Here is a 24,599-nt window from a genome sequence, read left to right on the forward strand (position 1 = left end):
GGTGAAGGATCAGGCGGGTGAGGGCTATGGATTGTTCAGTTTGGAACTGGTATAGGGACTGATGGAAAGTAGGGTTACAGCCAGAGATGAGAACTTTTAAGTGTCGAGACCTTGGGGGTAATGCCAAATGTCAGACAAGCCCGAGTAAATAAAATATGGGAGTGTAATCTGGCTAGGGCGAAGGCATGTTTGCGGAGGGAATGTAAATAAAACTTAATGGGGTCGTTGTGGGGATGTTGTGAGGGTGACATGGTATTTAGAAGGTGGAAAGTATAACATGAGGCTGAAATGAAAATAAAAATATATGGGGAGAGATAAAGGTGAACTAGAAAGCAACTGGAGTTCTGGTGTGAAAAAAGTTGAAAAAGTGTTGGTTAAAGCTGAGCTATGTTGTTCCTGTGGTGAACTTAGGTTGGTAAACAACGATGTGCACAAAGTTTAGGTGGTTGTGTAGCCTCCAAAACACGTTAAAGGGTGGTGAAATTCCGGAAAATTTCGAAAAACCTGCGTGTAAATGTATTAAAAGGAGTGGATTTGTGGTGGCAGATTATGAAAATGAGGCTAACAATTGTCTGACGAAGAAATAATAATGTTAAAACCTGTGGGAAGCAGCTAAAAAATGATCGGTGATGTGGGAAAAACGGGAATGGAAATGAAGCGAAAGTTGTTAGGACTAGCCGAAATGGTTGTTTAATAGGTGAAGGGAACTGTTTGTAAACTGGGAACGGTGGATTTTATAGCAGCAATAGTATTGAAAGCAGAAAAATTTTTTTTGGTTATGGTTTGGAAGTAAGTTACGTATTATTGAGTATATATAGGCAGGATAAAATTGTATGGTAGATTACGGTAAAAAAGGGAAGGTGAATACAAAGTGAAACTACTTGCACAAACAAAAAGAGAAAGTAAGATGACAGAAAAGATTTCGATATGCAACAATGACAATAACAAACGTAATTGTTGGGTTCAAATTAATGATATGAATATAATAGAGGGAAACATTCCACACGGGAAAAATATATATAAAAACAAAGATGCTGTAACTTACCAAACGAAAGCATTGGTATGTTGATAGAGACAATAAAAAACACAAACACACACACAAATTTCAAGCTTTCGCAACCCAAGGTCTTTCGCAACCCAAGGTTGCTTCATCAGGAAAGAGGGAAGGAGAGGGAAAGATGAAAGGATGTGGGTTTTTAGGGGAAGGTTAAGGAGTCAGTCCAATCCTGGGAGTGGAAAGTCTTACCTTAGGGGGAAAAAAGGACAGGTATACACTTGGACACCCACACATATCCATCCGCACATATACAGACACCGGCAGACATATGTACATGCAAAGAGGTTGGGCAGAGATGTCAGTCGAGGCGGAAGTACAGAGGCAAAGATGTTGTTGAGTGACAGGTGAGGTACGAGCAGCGGCAACTTGAAATTAGCGGAGGTTGAGGCCTGGGGGTTAATGGGAAGAGAGAACATACTGAAGGGCAAGTTCCCATCTCTGGAGTTCTGATTGGTTGGTGTCAGTGGGAAGTATCCAGATAACCCGGATGGTGTAATACTGTGCCAAGATGTGCTGGCCGTGCACCAAGGCATACTTAGCCACAGGGTGGTCTTCATTACCAACAAACACTGTCTGCCTGTGTCCATTCATGCGAATGGACAGGTTGGGCAGAGATGTCAGTCGAGGCGGAAGTACAGAGGCAAAGATGTTGTTGAATGACAGGTGAGGTACAAGCAGCGGCCACTTGAAATTAGCGGAGGTTGAGGCTTGGTGGGTAACGGGAAGAGAGAATATATTGAAGGGCAAGCTCCCATCTGGGAAACATTCCACGTGGTGAGTCTTCCCTGACCTGGGGTTTGGGGTGACTTTTCTGACCCCGTACCGTTTTCTCTAAACCTCTCCAGTCCATTTCCTTCACTCCTCTACCTTCCCCTTCAACTCTTCTGCCAAAACAAGGAGTCACTGGCTCCAAAAGTTTGTAAAAGATAAATCTTTTTGTGTGTGTATGTTCTCCTGCTGTTGCTTTATATGTAGATTTTTGTCAGACACCTGTGGTCTGTATATGTGTGGATGGATATGTGTGTGTGTGCGAGTGTATACCCGTCCTTTTTTCCCCCTAAGATAGGTCTTTCCGCTCCCGGGATTGGAATGACTCCTTACCCTCTCCCTTAAAACCCACATTCTTTCGTCTTTCCCTCTCCTTCCCTCTTTCCTGATGAGGCAACAGTTTGTTGCGAAAGCTTGAATTTTGTGTGTATGTTTGTGTTTGTTTGTGTGTCTGTCGACCTGCCAGCACTTTCATTTGGTGAGTCACATCATCTTTGTTTTTAGATATGTATATATATATATATCTAGACTGCACGATTTGTAAATGAAGTGTACGTGTTTGACAAGTAGCGTCATTTTACAGTGATTTTTACAAATTACGGAACATAGGCATTTTCTTTTTTCATGAAGAAAGAGAATCTTTCAAGGAAAAAATAGCCTCCTAAAACAATATGGCATAGTGTTATATACCACCAATAGTTTTTACGATTTGAAAATCAGAGAAGTTCATTTTCGCCATCTTGGCTTGGCACGCAGTACAAACATTTGTGACAGCTATTCATGCCATATAGGTGCGGACCGGGCCAGTACACCCCATCCTGGTGCGCAGTGGGAAGACTACCTCAGTCTCTAGAAGAACACGAGAGAGCATTTTACTGTAGTGAGGGCAGTTGTGTACGACAACAAAAATAATCAATTACTGACAATGCAATGTAATTGTATAGACAAAAAAATCTACGTATAAAGCAACAGCAGGAGAACATACACAGACAAAAAGATTTATCTTTTACAAGCTTTTGGAGCCAGTGACTCCTTGTTTTGGCAGAAGAGTTGAAGGGGAAGGTAGAGTAGTGAAGGAAATGGACTGGAGAGGTTTAGAGAAAACAGTACGGGGTCAGAAAAGTCACCCCAAACCCCAGGTCAGGGGAGACTCACCAGGCAGTTTCAGAAAGAAAGCCTGATTGTTGGGGTCTGCACCAGACAAGATTTTTACGCTTGAGAGATTAAAGGTGGAAGACAGAGTAATATGCAAGACAGATTACTACTAAAACATTGTGCATGAGTCAATAAGAGTGAAAAGTGAAGTGCATTGTATGGAGCAGAGGCAGGAAGGGGCGAAAAATAGACTCGTGAGAAAATTAGAGATTTAGTAAACAAAAATGGAGTAAATAAAGGAATTGTTACTGTGGAAAAATGCTAAGATGGAATGAATTAATATAAGTTAAGACCTGGTGGGTGGTGAGAATGAAGGACATGTTGTAGTGCTAGATCCCGCCTGGGGAGTTCTGAGAAACTGGTGTCTGGGGGATGAATCCAAATGGCGCGTGTGGTGAAATAGGAACTGAGGTCATGACTCTCATGTTGTAGAACATGCTCTGCAACAGGATATTGTGTGTTGCTGGTATACACACTCTGCCTATGCCCATTCAACCTGACTGATAACTTGGTGGTAGTCGTACCAATGTAAAACGCTGAACAGTGTTTACATAACAGCTGGTATATGACGTGTCATTTCACATGTGGCTCTCATTTTGATAGTATATGTTCTGCCAGTTACAGGGCAGGAATAGGTGGTGGTTGGAGGATGCATGGGGCAAGTCTTGTAGCAGGGACAGTCACAGGGGTAGTAGCCATGCAGTAGGGAGATGGGTGCAGAAGGAGCGTAGGGTCTGACAAGAATATTGCGGAGATTGGGAGGATGGCAAAAAGCTGTTCTAGTTGTTGTGGGCAAAATCTCTGACAGAAAGGATCTCATTTCAGGACATGATTTTAGGAAGTCACGGCCATGTCGAAGAAGCTAGTTAATACATTCAAGACTAGGATAATACTGGGTAACATGTGTTGTGCTCCGAAGTTGGTTTTTGGAGGGATCAACAGTACCGAGATTGGATGTGACTGCCTGGGAAATCTGCTTTTGAACTAGACTGTTGGGATAATTACGTCCAGTGAAAGCTGAGGTGAGAGTGATGTAATGCCGTAAAGAGTCTACATCCAAACAAATATGTTTGCCTCAAATTCCAAGGCTGTAAGCTAGGGAACCTTTGACATAAAAGGGATAGCAACTGTCAAAATGTAAGTACTGTTGTTTGTTATTAGGTTTAATGTGCACAGAAGTCTGTAGCTGCCCTTCAGTGAGGATCAGATCAACATCAAGGAAAGTGGCATGGGATTCGGAATAGGACCATGTGAAATTTAACTGGGAGAAGGTTTTTAGAGATTCCTGGAATATAACAGGTCAGCCTCACCTAGAGTTCATATGGAAAAGGTGTCATCACTGAATCTAACAAAACCAGGGGCTGAGGGCTTATGGATCCCAGGAAAGCTCGCTCCAAGCAACCCTTGAAAAGATTGGCATAGGAAGGAACCATCCTGGTTCCCATATCCATATCCCCGATCTGTTTATATGTCTGCACCTTAAAGGTGAAGTAATTGTTGCTAAGTGTGAAGTTGATTAAGGTGGTCAAGAAGGATGTCATAGGTTTGGAATCAGACGGGTGTTGACTGAGGAAATGTTCAGCAGCAGACAGGCCATGTACATGAGGATGTTGGTATAGAGGGAGGTGGCATCAATGGTGACACGCAAGGTGTGTGGTGGGTGTGGGACAAGCATGGATTTCAGACAACCTAGGAAATGGTTGATACCTTTAATATAGGAGGAAAGTCTTTGTACTACGGGTTGCACGTTGTGATCAATTAAGGCAGATATTTGTTCGGTGGGTGGTTTGATGCCAGCAACTATAGGATGGCCAGTACGATTGGGTTTGTTGATCTTAGGTAAAAGCTAAAAGGTGGGAGTTTATGGTTGGGGTGGGGAAAGAAGTTCTATGGATTGAGGTGTAACTCCTTGCAAAGGGCCTGAGGTTTTTATGAGGGACTGCAGGTTTGTTGGAGTCACAGGGATAGGATGTTGATGGCAGACACTGTATGTAGGGGTGTCAGACAGCTGGTGTAGAGCTTCACTAGCATGTTCCTGTTGGTCAAGTACCATAGTGGTAGATCCTTTGTCTGCTGGGAGGATAATGGTGGAGTCATTAGTTTTTAGGGAACGTAGGGCCTGGAGTTCTGCAGAGGACAGGTTAGGGTCACGTTGAATGTACCTGAGGAAGAGTTGTGAAGCAATGCCAGATGTGTGGAATTCTTGGAAGGCTTGTAAGGGATGATTTGGAGGTAGTCATGGTGGAGCAAGCTGGGATCATGGTCAGAACTGTTCAAGGCCAGGTTAAATATAAGGTTTGCTGTTGGAAAGGTTTTGAGGTTGGGTTGCAAAGTGATATTTCCAGTTGACATTACATGTAAAGGAAAGTAGGTCCTTCACCAAAGTAGCATGATTAAATGGAGGTTTAGGGATGAAAGTGAGATCCTTCGGTAATGCAGATAATTCAGGAGGGGAGAGTGAGTTTGATGAGAGGTTGAGAACACTTTACTGTTGTGACTGGTTCTTGTGATTTTAAGCTATTGCTGGTCTGGGAAGCAATGGAGAAGGCTGTGGGATGTTAAGGAGGTTGGCCAAACTCGGTTCGTTGGAGAGGAGTGGTGGTTGATGATGCGGCTGTTTGAGGAGCTGCAGGGGGACAGGAAGGAAAACAGCACTGATGAGTTAGTTTAGGAGTAGGTGGGATAGCTTTTGCGGTGAAATGTGGCATGTTGTTGCAGTCTGAAGTTGGCTTTGCAGATGATATCATCCAAGGAAACATAAGGGGCAGATAACTGCAGGATTTTGTAGAAGGCGAGAAGTCTGTTGGAATGGAAACTAACAGATTGAGGCATATAGGTCAAAGAATATTCAGGTAAGTGCAAAAGATTGCGGTACTTGAAACTGTAAAGGAGCCTGGTGTAGAGTAGGATTACATCCAGTAGCAGAGACTTTCAGTGTTAGTCCTTTCTTTGGGAGTAATGCCAAGGGACAAGGAGGTTTCGAGAAACAGAATGTGGGACTTTAAATTTGATAGCGCAGATGCATTTTTTTTTTTTTTTTTTTTTTTTTTTTTTTTTTAAGTATGGATGTGATATGTGATGAGAGTCATCATGGCAAGAGAGGACAGTTTGGAATGTTAGAAATTATGGGAGGGGCAAAAACGAGAGGCAGAGGGTGTAAGAAGATAGAAAAATGTAAGAAAAGCAGGGAAAAAAAATCAGAAAAATTTGCGCAAAAATTGTGATAACAGGCAATAGTTAACAAGAGGCAATGAGCTGGTGAGAATTTCCCACCAGAAGAGTGGTCTATATGATATGAAAAAATGACTAGAAAAAACACCTATAGGGAAAGTCATGAAAGGAGACAAAATTTTAAAAACAGGACATAAAGAAGGAGAAAGTCACAGGATATAATGTAAACTACTTTTCTTGGCAATTAAAGTAATGTAGGAGACATCAGTAAAAGTCAGTCAGAGCAGTTTGGCCAAATACAAACTCACAAAAACCTGAAATAATTGCGTGTGAACAGAGTAAGTGGAGGGTAGGAAAGAAAATGGCTGTCAAATTTGCAAATAAATCAGTTGAAGATGATCTGAAAAATGCCCTGCAGAAGAAGGCAAATTCGTAAATGACAGTGGAATTATTATATGCAAATTCACAAATAACAATGGACCCACCTACGTGCACAAAAACTGGTACTAGAAAACATATAGGGGCAAAGTGTCAATCTGGGTGGTACAGATAAAAGATCAGACTACTAGCACAGAAGGTAGAAAGCAGACAATAGTTTGGACAAGACAGATGATAACAAAGACTGACAATACAGTTACATAAGAAGGAATGATGGCCACATCGGCTAATATAACAATGAAAATAATCCATGAATGACAATACAGTGCAAATCGATAGATAAAAAATCTACTTATAAAGCGGCGGCAAGAGGGCACATACTCAAAAAGGTTGACCTTTTACAAGCTTTCAGAGCCAGTGGCTCCTTCTTCTGGCAGAAGAGTTGAAGGGGAAGGAAGAGTGTTGAAGGAAAATTACTGGAGAGGTTTAGGGAAAGGGGTACAGTTCAGGAAAGTCATCCAGAACCCCAGGTCTGGGGCACTTAGCGGATGGGGTGAGAAGGAAACACTGATTGTTGGGAACTAAGATTTGAAAACCCTAGAGCTTAAAGGTGGAAGACAGGGTAATATGCAAGACATATTACTAGTAAAACATTGTTCACAAGTTAATAAGAGTGAAAAGCTAAGTGCATTGTATGTAACAGAGGTGGGAGGGGTACAACGAAAAATAGATTCATCAGAAAATGAGAGATGTAGAAAATTGAAATGGAGCAAAGAGAGGAGTAGTTACTGTGAAGCAATGCTGAGATGGAAAGAATTAACGTAAATTAAGGCCAGGTGGGTGGTGAGAATGAAGGTCATGTTGTTGCGCTAGTTCCCACCTGCAGAGTTGTGAGAGACTGGTGTCTTGGGGAAGAATCCAGATGGCACATGTGGTGAAACAGGCACTGCAGTCATGCTCTGCAACTGGATAGTGTGTGTTGCCAGTATACAACCTCTGCCTATATCCATTCACCCACATGAACTTAAATGCAATTCACACACACATGACCACAGTTTCTTGCAGCTGGAGTCAGTCTGGCAGCAATGGGACTCTTTAATGTAATTCTCCTTCCTGTCAACACCTTTGGAAGATGTACAGCCTCCATGCCTGCCAGTTTAGTTACACGTTTCATGGATCACATTCACAACACCTCACTGTGATGTGAAACATGTCAGTACATTGACAAATGAAGTACATTTTCTCTGCGAGAACAGGTCTGCAGGCTGGCCATTTACATAACTGGCCTTTCTTCTTTTTTTAATTTTAATCTGCAGTGAAATGTGATAAATATAAACCAATCACATACATACTATCTACTCTAAGGAATAGTCCAGCAGAAATAATTCCAATTGGTTTTTAAAACTTTCATTATCTTACGGGGCTTTAATTCATAACGGATACGGTCAAATATTTTCATGGCTGAATACTTCTTCCTGTGCAAGTATAAGGTTAAGTTGTCGATAGAAAGGCTATCTATTTTTGTTCTTGGTGTTATACTCACATTTGTAAGTATAACACTAAGAAGAAAAAAATAGATAGCCGTTCTATCGACAACTTAATCTTACACTTGCACAAGAATAAGCAAAGTATTCAGTCATGAAAATTTTTGACAATATCCATTGTGAATTAAAGCCCCGACAGATAATGAAAGTTTTAAAAACCAATTGGAATTATTTCTGATGGACTATTCCTTAGAGTATTATAGTATGTATGTGATTGTCTTTCATTTATCAACTTTCACTGTAGATTAAAATTCAAAAAAGAAAAAAGACCATTTATGTAAATGGCCAGCCTGCAGACATGTTTTTCAAATTATGCATGATTCCTCATCATAAACTTCATAAGAAAGTAAATATATTATAAGGCGCTTGTTAGTATGCCTGTTATTTTAATAGTTGCTTATATGAAGCATGAAGATGGACACCAAGAAGCATCTTTGCAATTATTCTCTTTCATCAAAGAAATCAGCAATTACCCATAGAAAAAATGTTACTTAACTCAAGTGTATGTGCAGATCTGAAAAACATGATTTCCATTTCGTATTCTGATACATGTACATACCCAGGAATTTTGAACGGTCATTGTTACATATGATATATATGTGAATAACCCATACCACCGAATATTCCATGCACCCTAATTTTAAGGAAGGGAAAAAAAAGACTAATTCGTGTTTGTGTCTGTACACCATCCATTGAGTATATTGCTGTTTAAGTGCAGCTTCAAATGGCCAATTTATACACACATCTAGTGGTTGCAGGATGGCCAGTTTGAATTGTAGAATTTCTCTACTAATGAAGCTATGGAAAGCTGTGTCACAACCACAATAGCAGACATATTTATTAATATTTTACAAGAGAAATTCTTCAATTCAAACTGTACAGTTCCAAACAAAATTATCTATTACCACAGATATGTTTATGATGCACTACTATTAGTAATGAAGATGACCTAGAATACAAATTATCCATTAGCAACTAAACATCATGCACCCGAATGTAAAATTTACGATGGAAATAGACAAAACAAATTGATAGATTTAAGAATAAGCAACAACAGCCACCAAGCCAACACCAATTCAGATTATATAGAAAAGTTACCATGAATGAAATTATCATAAATAAAAATTCTTGAGACCCAAATTCGCATGAATACACATATTTCAAATCAGTGAGTAATAGAATTTTATTATGGAATAAAATATGAAATAAAAATTCTACAATATGTAGTGCAACAAAATGACTTCAACCCCAAAATAGTGCTAAAATTATATGAACAGCATACAAAACCAAAAACAAAAGGTATATGTAAAGAATTGATATTAAAAATGGAAAGAAAAAAAATCACAGATAAACCTACCTATGTTATAGCACCATAGATAGGCCAAATGATAAACAACTTGTTTAAGAAAACAAAAATAAAATTGGCATTTTGTATGAATAACAACCTAAAGGCCAAAACACAATCAACAAAAAATAAAGTTTCCAATTTTCCAAATCCAGGTGTCTATAAACTCTCTTGTAACAACTACAGTAAATTTCATATTGAACAAACAGACAGGAATTTCGTAATCAGATTTAAAGAGCACACACAAAATCAACCATTCCACATTTTACTTGCTTTTAAAAAACCACCAATATGAAGCAGGAAAAATTGAAAATGGCCTAAAAATGTTGCACAAAGTACCTAAAGAAAATACAAAGAACATTTTCGAGGAAATGGATAGTTACACTCATACAGAAAAAGACCCAGAAGACATGCTGAACAAATAAACAGATTTTAAACATAAAAAATACCTCAAAATTCTTATTGACTGTATTAAAGAAAAAGGGCAAACACAAAACAATAGAAGAAATATCATTTATATAAAAAACAAAGAACTACTATCTATCTGTGAAAAATTAAACGTAATCACTGACTTTCCATGAAATAGAAATTCCATTGTAAACATATAACAACGCCAGAGGCAAGGCTGTCAGAAAAACTGTCAAAAAATAACTTTTCAAGAAAATGCAAATAAAAAGTATCATAAGAAACAGACAATCTGTATTTACACTCCAAGATGCCATTAGGACCATATCGTACTGGGTAAGACACGAACACAAGGTGCCACATTTAGACATTAACTAACATACATGTTACGATCAGTATTCTGCCTATTGTGCCATCTTCACAGGTACATTCAATAATGGCAAATCACCAAAATGAGGACATTATGTAACTTGGGTCAGTATGAGGAAATAAATAACTAGTGCAGCAAATAACTTGTACTTAAAATGAAATATGTTGTTCTCTGATGTCATGCAAGCTACGGGCCCATTGGGAAAGGAAAGATAGGCTATAGGAATGTTTGTGGCACAAATTTATTATGTAGCGATGAAAATACACTACTTTTTCTCCGTTTCTTCTGGGCAGTGGTAGTTTTCCTCTTGAAGCCTAATCCATTTTAATTGAAAAATCTTGATAGACTGCCACAGCTAGATTTGAAACTAGTGATGCCTAGTTATTTGGCTAAAGCCAATGCTTTGAGTTGGCACATTTCACTACTCACTGTGCACTCACATTGTCGCTTCTCATCTACATAGTCCCAGAAGCTTTCTTCAAGGTCCAGATGCTTTTCTTTTTGGCCACGAAATGCTCAGCGACTACCATTCGTTTCTTGAAGCTGTCTTTTGTTTTCTTTGCCAGTCGCAAATACAACTCTCCCTCACATAGTACTTCCTTCTTGCTGCGTGGTTTCCAATGTTGTCTGATTCTTCGGTAACTTGAAATTTTTCTTTAGCTGTGCACAAGTGGTAATGAGAACTTGTAGCCTCTTTTTTAACGTGCTGCTGACTGACCACAGACAGAGGACGCAACCATGCTGTTATCTACAGGATCTATTGTTGGAGACAGAGTACCAACCTTATTTGCAATTAATCAGCACACCCCAGTTTTTCATCCTTAACTTCCGGAAAAAGAAGATGTGCATATTGTTCTTGTATATAAGGTATTTTTCTTTTCCCTAGGCTGCATTGTTATTGGTGATTACACGTATTGCATTGTACAAACTTTAATAACCTGTGTTTTTGCTAAACTAACTTAAAAAGACACACTGCATTTGGTATTTATTTTCATGTATATATGTTTTTGATTCCATGGTTTCTCCAGTCAGGTAATGAAATGTAGTGGAGGCACTTCAAGTAGTGCTAGTTGAATTTTTCCATTCATGTAACATACTCCTAGTTTTTCTCTATTGAATTTCTTGGTACCGCTCAACTGACACGCCATTTTGCCAGTGATATGTTTTTGTTTGTTGTATCTTTTAGTGGGATCATAACAGAATGCTTCACTGGCCAAACTACTTTGCACTTCTCACATGCGAATGTTTCGTTCACATACTTGCAACCATTGTCTGTCATGAAGTTCACTCTTTACTTCGTTCGTTTCATAATCTTGTGTGTAGCAGTTCCTCCCTGTCTGCTTGCTGAATGTCTAACTTGATCCTCTTCTCTATTTCAACTCATTCATCTGTTAAGTTTCATCTGAATCTATTCGTTCTCTTTCGTTATGAGAGCAAACACATGTCTTGCACCTGAGTTTCATTTCTTTGCTGTCCTTTATGTTTTCTTCTATTCAGTTCACCAATGGCAAATCTCCTCCTCTTTTATGTTTTGGCATCCTGTTAAATATTAATATCACTTAACGCACAAAAAATCAACTTACTTACACTGTTCCCTATGTTAAGCAATTCATTTACACTAAAATTTATTTATTTTCTATCACTTTCACATTTTCTCAGTCCACTCTAACAGATTTCGAAAAGTATACTGGTGAACATGTCTTGCAATCACCTGTATACGCCATTCTGAGCTCGAACAAATCCCCACCACAATAGGATATTGCAACATTTGAGGACACTGTCAAACATCCTGGAACACTCTCTAACCTTCTGGAAGAGTCTGCAACATTACTTCCTGGAAGATTCTGGAACATGCTACATATTTTCACACATTCTAGAAGAAGCGTTATGGTCAATCTCTGTCACTTTGGCACTCGATTCCCAGCTGTTCGACAAATTCCCTCAAGAACATCGGCAGTGCAATGCACTCTTTTGACACCCATATCTTCGAACCCGAGATTCACAGTTCCAGATGGAACCTTGCAGGTTGTGGACAGAGGGCAAACATACTGTATTATCCCCACTGGGCTGTAGGAGTGGGTTGTGCAGTTACGGTAGCACTCTTAACACCTATTCATGTTGTAGCAATCAGGTACTGAAATTGATCGATAACAGTCGTAACTGTGTCAGGCTCTGTTAAGGTTCTCCATTGGCATCTCGTCCAGTCCTGGTGTGAACGAGCACAGCCCAAGCTGCAGTTTTTCTGTGCACAGGACACTCAACTTCGACGGCTCTCCAATGCTGGTGGGCGGCCTACCGTCCGTGGAGGCGGTGCTAGAGCGCCCAGGGCAGGTGCACTCGGACGAACTGGTGGGCTGCGTGCACAGTGTGACAGTGAATGGCCGCGCACTCAACCTGAGCAGCCCGCTGCGCGCACGCGCCGTCGCTCCCACCTGCTCGCGCCCGCGGCTCTCGCCTTGCGACTCGCTCGGAGCTGATGGTGCCGATCGTGACCGGTAAGTAGCAATTGAACTACTCTGCACTAGGTGGGGGTGAGTAGGAACTTGCACTTGTCAGGTGCAGAACAGTGGGCTGCGAGGCATGAAATGAACTGTTACTGTCAAATTTGCGGCTGCTGTGGGTACCAATGGAATCTCACGTCTCTTTTGGCACATTTTAATGTGTCTCGAGATGAAATATTTAGTTCACCTGAACTACCGTGAATATTTAGTTCACCTCAACTACCATGAACTTTCCACAGACAGTGATGTTTGGTCTTGGTGGCTCAATATTATTGAAATTGCCTATTATGGTCATATTATTACATTTTTTGGAGCTCTTACACCAGATGATGTAAGGGGTCTATAACTCACACACTGCTGACACTATCATGTAGATGAGGACAGAAAATATTGCACCTACATCTGATTGATCTGAGCTACAGTCCGTGCTCGGCTCTTCTAATTGGATAACTACTGATGTCATTTTGGTACTATGTTTGCAGTGATGCATGTAAGCGCAGCTGCTGTTATTTGCATTATGACTATATATTACTCTATTATTAAAGAAACATTAATATCCACCTTACTAACTGGATAGCGGATAATACAGTTCTTGCAGAAATTTTTGAAAAAAAAGATCGATAGATAACGAGTCTAAAAGATGCTGTTCAGCAGTCTCTTGCAAATGTTGATTGTAGAAAGCATAATCTCCAGTGAATGAATCCTTGCTCATTACATTGTTGCCATCCCATTTTGTAGGGATGTAATGGAGAAAGACCTAAAAAATGCAACAAGCTTTGACAGTTTTTGGTGAAATAGCAATATCATATGTGACTGCTTGCAAAAGGTAATAATTTGTGACTGGATTTTGTTTTCAAAATTTGAGTGCATTCTGGAGACTAAAAATCTGTTCTTGCTCAATTATCACCTTGCAACGGACGTGCAATGCTGTTGGATTGTGAGATATCGTGATAAAATAATTCGACGCCCTGCTACTGCACATTCTTCCTATTATTTGCGATTTTACAGTTTTTAAGCATATCCTAGGACACAGTTGGGCAGCCAGTTCAGTCCGACAAATAGATGAAATTTGTGGAAGAGAGAGCAAGGTGCTACAGAAGTTTTTAAGCCAGCTTCTGTAAAACATTGTAAGAAAGGAAATAATGTTCACAGTGTGTAAATAAATGCAAACATCTCGAGATGGGATGGACTGAAGGGAATATGCTATCAATATTGTGGGTTTTGAGGCACAGTTTGTGACCATGGTGTTTTGGGAAAGGAGTGCCATTTTTATCAGTGCATTTTACCATAAACAATAATATCACAAATGGTACAGTTTTGACATTGTGCGCTAAGAGCGCTGCTGTTGCATCACGTGACAAGGTGGCCTGCAAGCGTAACTAAATATGTGAACCAGGCCCACGGACCACCAAAGGTTGCCCGCGCCTGTTCTAGAGTAACAGTGATAATGTCTGTGTGCAAAGGAAATTATTGTTAGATTTGGAAAGTAAGTTCTGATGTATAAAAGAATTGAGTGTTCTCATCTGCACACACCCACCTGTCCATCCACACACACACACACACACACACAACCACACACACACACACACACACACACACACACACACACACACACACCTATCCATCCACACACACACACACACACACACACAACCACACACACACACACACACACACACACACACACACACACACACACGCTACTGCAGAATAATACTTCAACAATAAAACATAAACGAGGGAAAAAAATGAAAATAAATTGCAAAGGAAATGCGCCATATACAACAACGACACACAGTGCTCCTGCAAGCGTCTGCCAACAGCAAAATGTGTCAAAGGCTTTAGGAAGACTATGCAATGCTTCATAATAAATTGTCTCCGATGAGCATGAAGTCACAACTGTTCACATTAGATTCGGTTTAGCAGTTACGAGCGGGCTCATGCACAGGCGCAGTTGAGTCGCGTTTGAGTAGTAGATTCTCCCGCTTATGGCTACAGGAATGTGACTGTTGACTGTGCAAGCAGTCGCAGCAAGAAGCTAGATGCTACTGGGAAAAGGGGGCCGCCAAATTCATATTCTTGAGGGAAAAAAATTCTTGTTTCACAAAGCGCCTAGCATTCAGCACACGTTTGTCTATCGATTATTCATATGATTTTGAAATGGTTCCCTGTTGGTTTTTGAACATTTTTGAAAACATTTTAAGTTAATTTCTGAATTAATCATAAGTTGATTTTTGAAAGCGTGCATAGTGTACGTGATGTCTATGTCAGGAGAATCTTCGTCACATCTAGAAATAAACATTCCGCAGACGAAAGGGGATGGAGCTATACGAGCTGAGCGCACTAAAGCTGAACAGATGAATGGCAATCGCTGTCTGATTATCTGGTTGATTGGGTTTGCGAATAATCAGTGTTGTTATAATTACTGGCGAACTCCATAGATTCAGATTACCAGAACGGAAATAAACGACTGACAGGAATAACAGGTGAGGAAGATACGTACTTTCTTCTCGGTGTACCCAAGAGAATGAAATTTTGACAGAAAATTTTTGGCCAGGTCACTACACAAGTAAGGAGCAGTTGTACAGTCCCCGGCTAGCAGCCACTTAAATTCTTTTCTGGAAGTAACACAGAAAATGTGTTGTACAAACACATAATAACACCTAACTGTAAAATAATTGTGGGATAACTAAACCTGTGATTCTGGCAGGGTTAGTGAAGTTAATCGGTGAACAAATTTTGACAATGGCAGGAATAGCTGCAGAAATGGTGATGACAAGATTGTTTGTTAGAACAAGGAAGGAGAAGAGACGGGGACATCACACAAATTATGGAAGAATAAGACAATTCCAAATTTATATACAAATTTCTTAGTACTACTTCTCAATCTCATGCTTAAGAAGCTGGTGCATATGAATGAAATGTGAAACTATTTCCTAACATAAAGCTTTTTGCTTGTAGTAGGCCTTATATTCTGCCGTGTTATAAAAATGGCCATTTGTGCCAAAACAGTCTCGTTTATTTGGTGTGTCTTACAAAATCGCTCCAATATTAGAAAGGCCTCTTTTGTTTTATCTAGCAGACAGTGACAAAATAGACATAGCTAATCAGATCGAGAAACCACACCAGTCTTGAGTATTATTTGTGTTAACAGCTTTTTCAGTATTAGATAGCGACATTTTGATTTTTCATGTAGCAAATCGTTTAACGAACTTTGATGAGGTAACAGATTCTTTCGCAGAAAGGAAAGCACGCCATGTAAAGCTGTAGCAAGATTAGAGAGAAAAAAAAGCTAGGAGCTACAGATTGCAGAAATTTGTACTTTCTTGCTTGTCTCTTTTCTTTATTGGTTTTATGTACCATATATTTAATTTTATGTCACACAAAACAGCAAGTTATTAGCTAATAGGCAATAAAGAGTGCAAGTTCTTGTTCTCCCGATTACAAATAATCCCATCCGCTATTAATTGCGAGAGTTTTTTTTAATTTTTTAATTTAATTTTATTTTATTTATTTATATATATATATATATATATATGTCTACTTGTGTCTGTATGTGTGGATGGATATGTGCGTGTGTGCGAGTGTATACCTGTCCTTTTTTCCCCCTAAGGTAAGTCTTTCCGCTCCCGGGATTGGAATGACTCCTTACCCTCTCCTTTAAAACCCACTTCCTTTCGTCTTCCCCTCTCCTTCCCTCTTTCCTGATGAGGCAACAGTTTGTTGCGAAAGCTTGAATTTTGTGTGTATGTTTGTGTTTGTTTGTGTGTCTATCGACCTGCCAGCGCTTTTGTTCGGTAAGTCACCTCATCTTTGTTTTTATATATAATTTTTCACACGTGGAATGTTTCCTTCCATTATATATATATATATATATATATATATATATATATATATATATATATATATATATATATATATATATATATATATATATATATATGTAGGTGCAGGCTGTCAAATTGGCCAACTGGAAGCAGGAGAGGCAACACAGTACATCTCAATTCCCACTGTCCTGAATATAGTTTGATAACATCCAGTACAAAATATACAAGTTTCAATTCTACAGAGCGAAATACAGTGACGTGCGATAGCAGAATGCCGTATGAAGAGGTGTGGCACTGCACTTTGGCACACTTAAGACCTAATAACATGTCTTACATTTCCTTGAACACATATGTTTTATGTTTTAGACTTTTCAGAAGGATGTGCGCTACAAGATGAACATATTTTTGAAAATTCGATTTTTTTTTTAATATTGAGTCGGTTCACAAATATCGCAGATCCGAGGTTGATGGGCAGAGCAATCTCAGTTATAGTGGGTAATCACGTGACCCGTGTTTACATTTAGTGATTTTGCTGTTTCCCCTTCGTTTACTCTCACGTCAAATGAAAACAAAACAGATTTCTGTGGCCGGGAGCTATCAAGTGAATTAAAATACTTTCACATAATTACAGAAGGCTAAAATATGTCATTAGTTTCAGAATTTATTTTATTTCCACCTTTTTGTCAAGCATTAATCACCTTGCAGAGCAGTGAAGTTATTTTAGTCTATATGCTAAAGAAATTTGACTTTTATTAACCTTTTCCACAGAGGCAGTCTATGTATTTGAAACAAAATTACACAGTACTGGCTAGTTTCAACTATTCGCTGCATTTCAAGTCCATGTTTTCATCTTCTAGCACATATGGCATTATGCCTTAATAAAGAACCAAACATGATATAATAGAGTACTGGTGCTCCAAGAAAATTTACATCCCAAAAACCACTCTGAAAAGCTTAATATCAGGTCGAGGTCTACTTGATTGGGAATCTGGACATACGAATGTGCACTTTAAGTATGCACTTTAAATGTGCACATTTTAGTATGATTCACGAAATTCCGATGCTCTTGGAGTATCCTCTGATGTCTTGTTTCTTTTACGACATAATGTATGATCTTTCAATGTTTTACACGTACGTACATACGGTCTTCCTACGTCATGGTAGCTGCGCAACCGCAGTGACGCCTGTTATCTGCGCTCTCTGGCAACTGCTGAAACAAACCTATTTCTAATAGGTCACGGGAAAATATTGCGAAAGGTGGTTTGAAAAGCGTTACTTTCAAAGTAAATATCCTTTTACGTAAGTTGAACTATGTGCGAGAATGTACCTTGAATTTCTTAAATCACAGAGCGTTTGATTCTCATTTAAAAATCAGCTCTTTGATGACGAGCCATTTAGAAGAATTTCGAACCCTGAAGGTCAGACATTTGACATTATTAAAAATTTTACTGGCACATTTGTGTGATTCTTAAAGTGTAACATGCGCAAAAAAGATCAACATTATATGCGAAATCTTAGCTTCTCTTGCAGCTTATTAACCTTCGAGATCAATATTATATGTGAAAGCTTTGCTTTCTTGTAGCGACACTATGTATTTTAATTTAAACTATTAACTTTCCCTGTTTGTATGTTCTTGCCACGAAACAGTGATGTTGCTGTTAGCTGACTACATCACGTGTCCTATGCTCTGAACATCCACTGTCATCGGCTGCCGAGATCACATGACATGAACTATGACTGGCTTACAGAAACGCATCGCAATCTCGATTTTCAATGATTCGGGAAGTAATATGTGGTGTTTGGTGGAATTCCAATGTATACTTTTGTAATTAGAAGATCAACACCGTACATGTTGCTGCACATAAAAGATGTTTCCAAAACATGTCTTTTTATCTGAGTTTTCTTTTCTGAAGTGCTGGGAAATTCTACACCTGTGTGTAAACCCTTAACCATTCAAAGGATTGATAAGGGAAAATATACTGTCACTTAACAAGGAAAAATTGTGTTTTCACATGGGAGAAAGTGTATTTTTAATCGGGAAATCCAGGGTATTTTTCTTCTTTGTCTGCGTATACACCCTGTTCTATCACTTTGACACCCTAAAAGCAACATCGAGTATGAAATGAATTTAGATTCAGAAAGATGTGAAAATCTCTGGGTACTGGATAACCACCATAGGCCTAATGAAGGCATTCCTCCAAAATGTGTGATTATTGCACATGCAAATTATAGCTTACAACCATAATTGGATAATTCAAATCCTAAAAGCACCTTCGTTTTACTATATTTGCAGTGTGCATGAATATAGCTAAAGGTGATTTAAAAGTGAAGGAATTATTTATTCTGCACATTTTCATTCACTATAGTATTCCAGAATCCCTTTATGTGAAAACTGTAGTAATAGGGTAACATACATCTACAACATCTACAGAAAGTTCTCCAAAAAAAACTTATTTTTTCCTTTTTTAACTAAATATTTCACTACACATATATTCGTGAATGTTGTGTAAAAAGTGTTAGATACTTGGGTACACATGTATTCAACAACCTACCAGGACATATGTTTTGTGACTAATGCATCGGTGACTGAAAATTTCTTTTAGGCAACTACATTGTTCCACTGAAGAGTATCTTCAAACATGATCTTCAAAGTACCTTAGTAAGTTATACACTACTGGCCATTAAAATTGCTACACCAAGAAGAAATGCAGATGATAAATGGGTATTCATTGGACAAATATATTATACTAGAACTGACATGTGATACATTTTCACCCAATTTGGGTGCATAGATCCTGAGAAATCAGTACCCAAAACAACCACTTCTGGCCTTGATATGCCTGGGCATTGAGTCAAACAGAGCTTGGATGGCGTGTACAGGTACAGCTGCCCATGCAGCTTCAACACGATACCACAGTTCATTAAGATTAGTGACTGGCGTATTGTGACGAGCCAGTTGCTTGGCCACCACTGACCAGACGTTTTCAATTGGTGAGAGATCTGGAGAATGTGCTGGCCGGGGCAGCACTTGAACATTTTCTGTGTTCAGAAACATGCGGTTGTGCATTATCCTGCTGAAATGTTTGGTTTCCCAGGGATCAAATGAAGGGTAGAGCCACGGGTCGTAACACATCTGAAATGTAACGTCCACTGTTCAGAGTGCCGTCAATGCGAACAAGAGGTGACCGAGACGTGTAACCAATGGCACCCCATGCCATGACGCTGGGTGATACGCCAGTATGGCAATGACGAATACATGCTTCCAATGTGCGTTCACCGCGATGTCACCAAACACGGATGCGACCATCATGATGCTGTAAACAGAACCTGGATTCATCCAAAAAAATGACATTTTGCCAGTCGCGCACCCAGGTTCGTCGTTGAGTACACTATCGCAGGCACTCTTGTCTGTGATGCAGCGTCAAGGGTAACCGCAGCCATGGTCTCCGAGCTAATAGTCCATGCTGCTGCAAACGTCGTCGAACTGTTCGTGCAGATGGTTGTTGTGCAAACATCCCGATCTGTTTACTCAGGGGTCAAGACGTGGCTGCACGATCCGTTACAGCCATGCGGATAAGATGCCTGTCATCTCGACTGCTAGTGATACGATGCCGTTCAGATCCAGCTAGTCATTCCTTATTACCCTCCTGAAACCACCAATTCCATATTCTGCTAACAATAATTGAATCTCGACCAACACGAGCAGCAATGTCGCGATATGATGAACTGCAATTGCGATAGGCTACAATCCGACCTTTATCAAAGTCGGAAACGTGATGGTATGCATTTCTCCTCCTTACACAAGGCATCACAACAATGTTTCACCAGGCAACGCTGGTCAACTGCTGTTTGTGTATGAGAAATCGGTTGGAAACTTTCCTCATGTCAGCACATTGTAGGTGTCGCCACCGGCGCCAACCTTGTGTGAATTATCTGAAAAGCCAATCATTTGCATATCACAGCATCTTCTTCCTGTCGGTTAAATTTCACGTCTGTAGCACGTCATCTTCGTGGTGTAGCAATTTTAATGGCCAGTAGAGTATATATACAGATTGAAGTTGCCTGCTCACTTCTGTTTGTGCCGGTTAATCTCAGGAACTATTGTAGAGATTTTGATCCACTTTTGTCTGATGGATACATTGGTCCATGAGGATGGTTTTTGTATATAATTTCTGAACATTTTGCACAAATTGTCTGAATTATGATGAAATAAAGTTTAATTGTAAAAGGGGACCATTGCCACCTAGTGAGCAGCCGCCATAATTTGATAGAGGAGCAGTTACTTGAGAGAGCAGGAAGCGGTGAAGTGTCTGGCTAGAAACCCAAGGGTTATGAGATCAAATCCCAGCTCTATCACTTTTTTTTTTCCACTCTGTCTATTAACCTAGCATTCACCTCTCTGTCATGTGGAGATTTGCCAGAAATGAAACACAGCTCAGATACCATGTTACACTGTAACTTCCATTCTCCCAGTTGGATAACTGTTTAGGGATATGCAAGTTGTATAAGTGATATCCAAGTGATTGCAATCATTTTTGGACAAGTGCGTAGCGTAAATAACATGCAAATCCAAAATCCATGATTCTCTATTATTGATGCCTAGAGTAAAATACAGCAGGCAAGTTTGATTCATTTATATAAGGAAACTCTTATAGCAGTGCAGCAAATGGCCAACATTCAGTTCTCAAGATTTTCTAGAGTCAGACATAGATGCGAGCAAGATTTCTACATCGCGGGGCAAAAGATATTATTCAAATTATGCAGAAGACTGCCAGACGAATCTCCACTGGTGACCCTTTTGTAGTATGATGACAGTTTCAGGTAGCCAATATCTGCTTCCCTCACATTAGCAGTCTCAATTCTCATGCTTATTTCACTACAAATCCTTCAAACAATGTGCAGTGTGTTACTCAGCTTTCAAGTATTCTAATAAATATGACTAGTAACAAAAGATAGCCACATCATATGATGTGAGACTTTCTATTTGAAATAATCAGATATTTTAATCAATAGATTTCCTGCAATCGTTTGAGAATGGCTACATAGCAGAAAAAAATGTGAATCCAAGATTTTTTTTTTTTTTAATGCTTCAAGTAAATCATTTTCCAATAAAATTACTTCAGCATTTTTGCATCTTTCACATGCAGTAAGTTCTTTCATCAGTGCAGGAGATGACTTAACTTTCAGCTTTCTGCTTTCCCCAAATCAAACCTATAAATCATATATGAGGTGCTATCCAAAATTTTCGGGACTGGTGCTGCCATCTGTCGAAAACCTTACCTAATGGTCACCATCATCCTCGAAGTAGTTCCCATCCACACGTACACACCGGTCCCAGCGCCTGTGCCACATTTTCTAGAAGTCCTGTTCTTTGAGGGTGTTTATCATCGCCAGCCATGCTTCTGGAATCCTCTCTAGAGTGTCGAACCGACGGCCTTTCAACTTGAGTATCAGTTTTGGGAATTGTGCGAAGTCGCAAGGTGCCAAATCTGGCAAGTAGGGTCTGTGGGGTACAACCGCCATGTTGTTTTTTGCCAAAAAATACTGGTGAGCAAGGATGTGTGACAGGGTGTGTTGTCATGATGCAGCAGCCAGTTTCCTTGACGCCAAAGATCGGGCTGTCGTCCCCCGACTTTTTCACGGAGCCGTTTCAAAATGTCACAGTAGTATGTGAAATTCACTGTTTGGTTGGGTGGGATGAATTCTTTGTGCACAATTCCCTTTGTATCAAACAAAACGATGATCATGCTCTTCACTTTGCTCTTCATCTGTCTCGCATTTATACGTCTTGGAGAGTCCGGGCTCTACCACTGGGACGATTGCTGCTTTGTCTCTGGGTCATAACCGTAAATCCAGCTCTCGTTGCCGGTGATAACCCATGACAAGAAGGTTTCTCCCAAGCTTCACACAGAATTTGATACACAAGCACTGTTCTGTTCGCGAATCCATTGTAAAATCGCCACACGCCGAACACAGATTATTACGGAAATCACTGTGGACACGCAACACATCCTCCCAGCTGAATGCCACTCCGCACACTGACTCATCAGATATGCAGCTCTTGCAGCCTAGCGGTGCAGAGATCTACTACTCCTACTTTCCAGATGGCAGCACCAGTCTGGAAAATTTTGGATTCTGCCTCGTACATGATTCTTTGCATAGCAGTGAAGAAATCTACGAAAAAGAGTCCACAACCAAGACTTGTGGCAATGAGTCTCAACAATGCATAATGCATTACAGTGTGTGCTAATCTTCACAAGAAATGTGCTGTAACATGACCTAAAGCTGAACATCACGCCCCCCCTCTCCCCCCCTCCTCCTCCCTGCCTCAACCAGCCCTAATAATTTGAGCTGGGCCTGCAAACAAAATATGCTACACCAGTCAATTTGTCTGGCCGCAGATACTTAAAACTATCCACGCGAGTTCAGGCCAGGTTACAAGTTAGGCTATAATATAATTAAATATCAACCCTGTTATACTATAACTGTCCATAAAGTTCATTTATTTCAGTTTCTACATCTGTGGAATAAAATTCACATAATCTAATGTAAAGAGTGCAGGGTGTTGTTTTTTGAATTTTTCTCTGTAAATCTCAAGGTTGTGCTAAATTGAAGGACTTGTGGAAGATGTTTCAGTTAATCACCTCAATAAATATGGTACACACCACCATTAATTACTCAGTTGGATGAAAATAATATACACTACCCTCATAAGACAACTCTCTCGCAAGGCACACGTGCAGTGCAGTAGCTGCTCCACGGAGTCTCCAAGGTTTGATCCCCGCACAGGTGCGGTCCTGCGGGGAGGTGTGCAGAGGGGTGGCCGTCGCGGCGCTGTGAATGCCACACGGGCTCTGTCGGCTCCTCTCCTGAGTGGGTGCTGGCGCCTGACTGTGGCCCCGCACTGGCACCAGTGTCGCTAGCCGCAGGTGCGCGGTTGGATCTCCCGCCGGGAGAGCGCCACCGCCGGCTGCAGCTGCTGGACACTCTGTACCGCGGGACGACACGCTGGCGCCGCCCACCTGCACCCGCACCCTCTGCAGAGCAGCACCGCCTGACTGACAGGGCCGTCGCCTTCGCATTCCGCACGCTGCGTGCAGATGCCGCACTCTTCTTTGCGGCCTCCAACTCTGACTACACCTCGATAGAGGTCACTACACTGACTTGATCTCTTCATATTTTTTATTTATTTGTTAAAGGATATCTTGCAAACATCCTAAGCTGTATTTAAAACGTTTAGTTGCCAAAGAGTGTAGAACCCATTGTCGGTGGCACCTCACAGTACACAGGTTGTCATGTACATTACTTTCATCAGATATTAAATGGTGACATTTGTTGCTAATACTGGACAGTACTGTCGTGTAATGTGAACACCGAGTGCAATCTGTGTACTAGTGTGGGATGCTAGTTTCTACACCTGTTTACTGGTTTGACTATTAAACATTTACAAGGCGTCCTTTAACACATATTTACTAGCTGCAGAGCACCAAGCTCGCAATATTTTTAATTTTATTTATTTATTAGTCTTTTTTATTTATAATAATACTGAATGCCACAGATATCGGATATATTTAATAGACTGAAACTGCACACAACTTGTGCACAAGAAGTTTCTTAAACAGATTTTATTATGACATTCTAAATTACTATTTTCACTTAGCTCAAATATTTAAATTAAACATATGGTAGTAAGAAATCTTAACACAAAGCAGTGCTTCACATGTCCATTTACTACTGATTGAGGAGGAGCAGTGGCTCGGTAGATATGACTATAAGATTTTTTAAATCTTATCATGGAGTTTGTTGGAAAGTGTCAGATCCATGTAAGATGTGCTCTTCTGGTAGTGTATGGTGTTTGTGTGAGTTATGTGGAGGTTTCTGTGTTCACTTTCTCATAGATACCTTCTTTCTCTCTTGTACTGAAGTGGGATGTGATGTGAATCAGGAATTGAATTTAACTAACTTGACAATGGTTCTGATTAATAACAATTAATTGTTATTGAGAGCCTTGTTGTGAATAATTAGACTCCACAGAATATTAAATTCCACTGCCTTTAACTGAGCTATCTGACCAGCAA

At 40.0% G+C, this 24,599-nt stretch overlaps 1 protein-coding gene across 1 annotated transcript in view; it reads left to right on the plus strand.

Annotated features, from left to right (window-relative positions):
- LOC126416156 (cadherin-related tumor suppressor-like) overlaps window positions 1–24,599 on the plus strand; it is a 292,823-nt gene that overhangs the window by 206,732 nt on the left and 61,492 nt on the right. The window contains exons 20-21 of the mRNA XM_050083710.1: window positions 12,446–12,688; window positions 23,311–23,671. Coding sequence (XP_049939667.1) covers window positions 12,446–12,688; window positions 23,311–23,671 — 604 coding nt within the window. The remainder of the gene's footprint in view (window positions 1–12,445; window positions 12,689–23,310; window positions 23,672–24,599) is intronic.

The sequence above is a fragment of the Schistocerca serialis genome, chromosome 8 (genome assembly GCF_023864345.2).
Source record: "Schistocerca serialis cubense isolate TAMUIC-IGC-003099 chromosome 8, iqSchSeri2.2, whole genome shotgun sequence".
Taxonomy (NCBI): Eukaryota; Metazoa; Arthropoda; class Insecta; order Orthoptera; family Acrididae; genus Schistocerca; species Schistocerca serialis.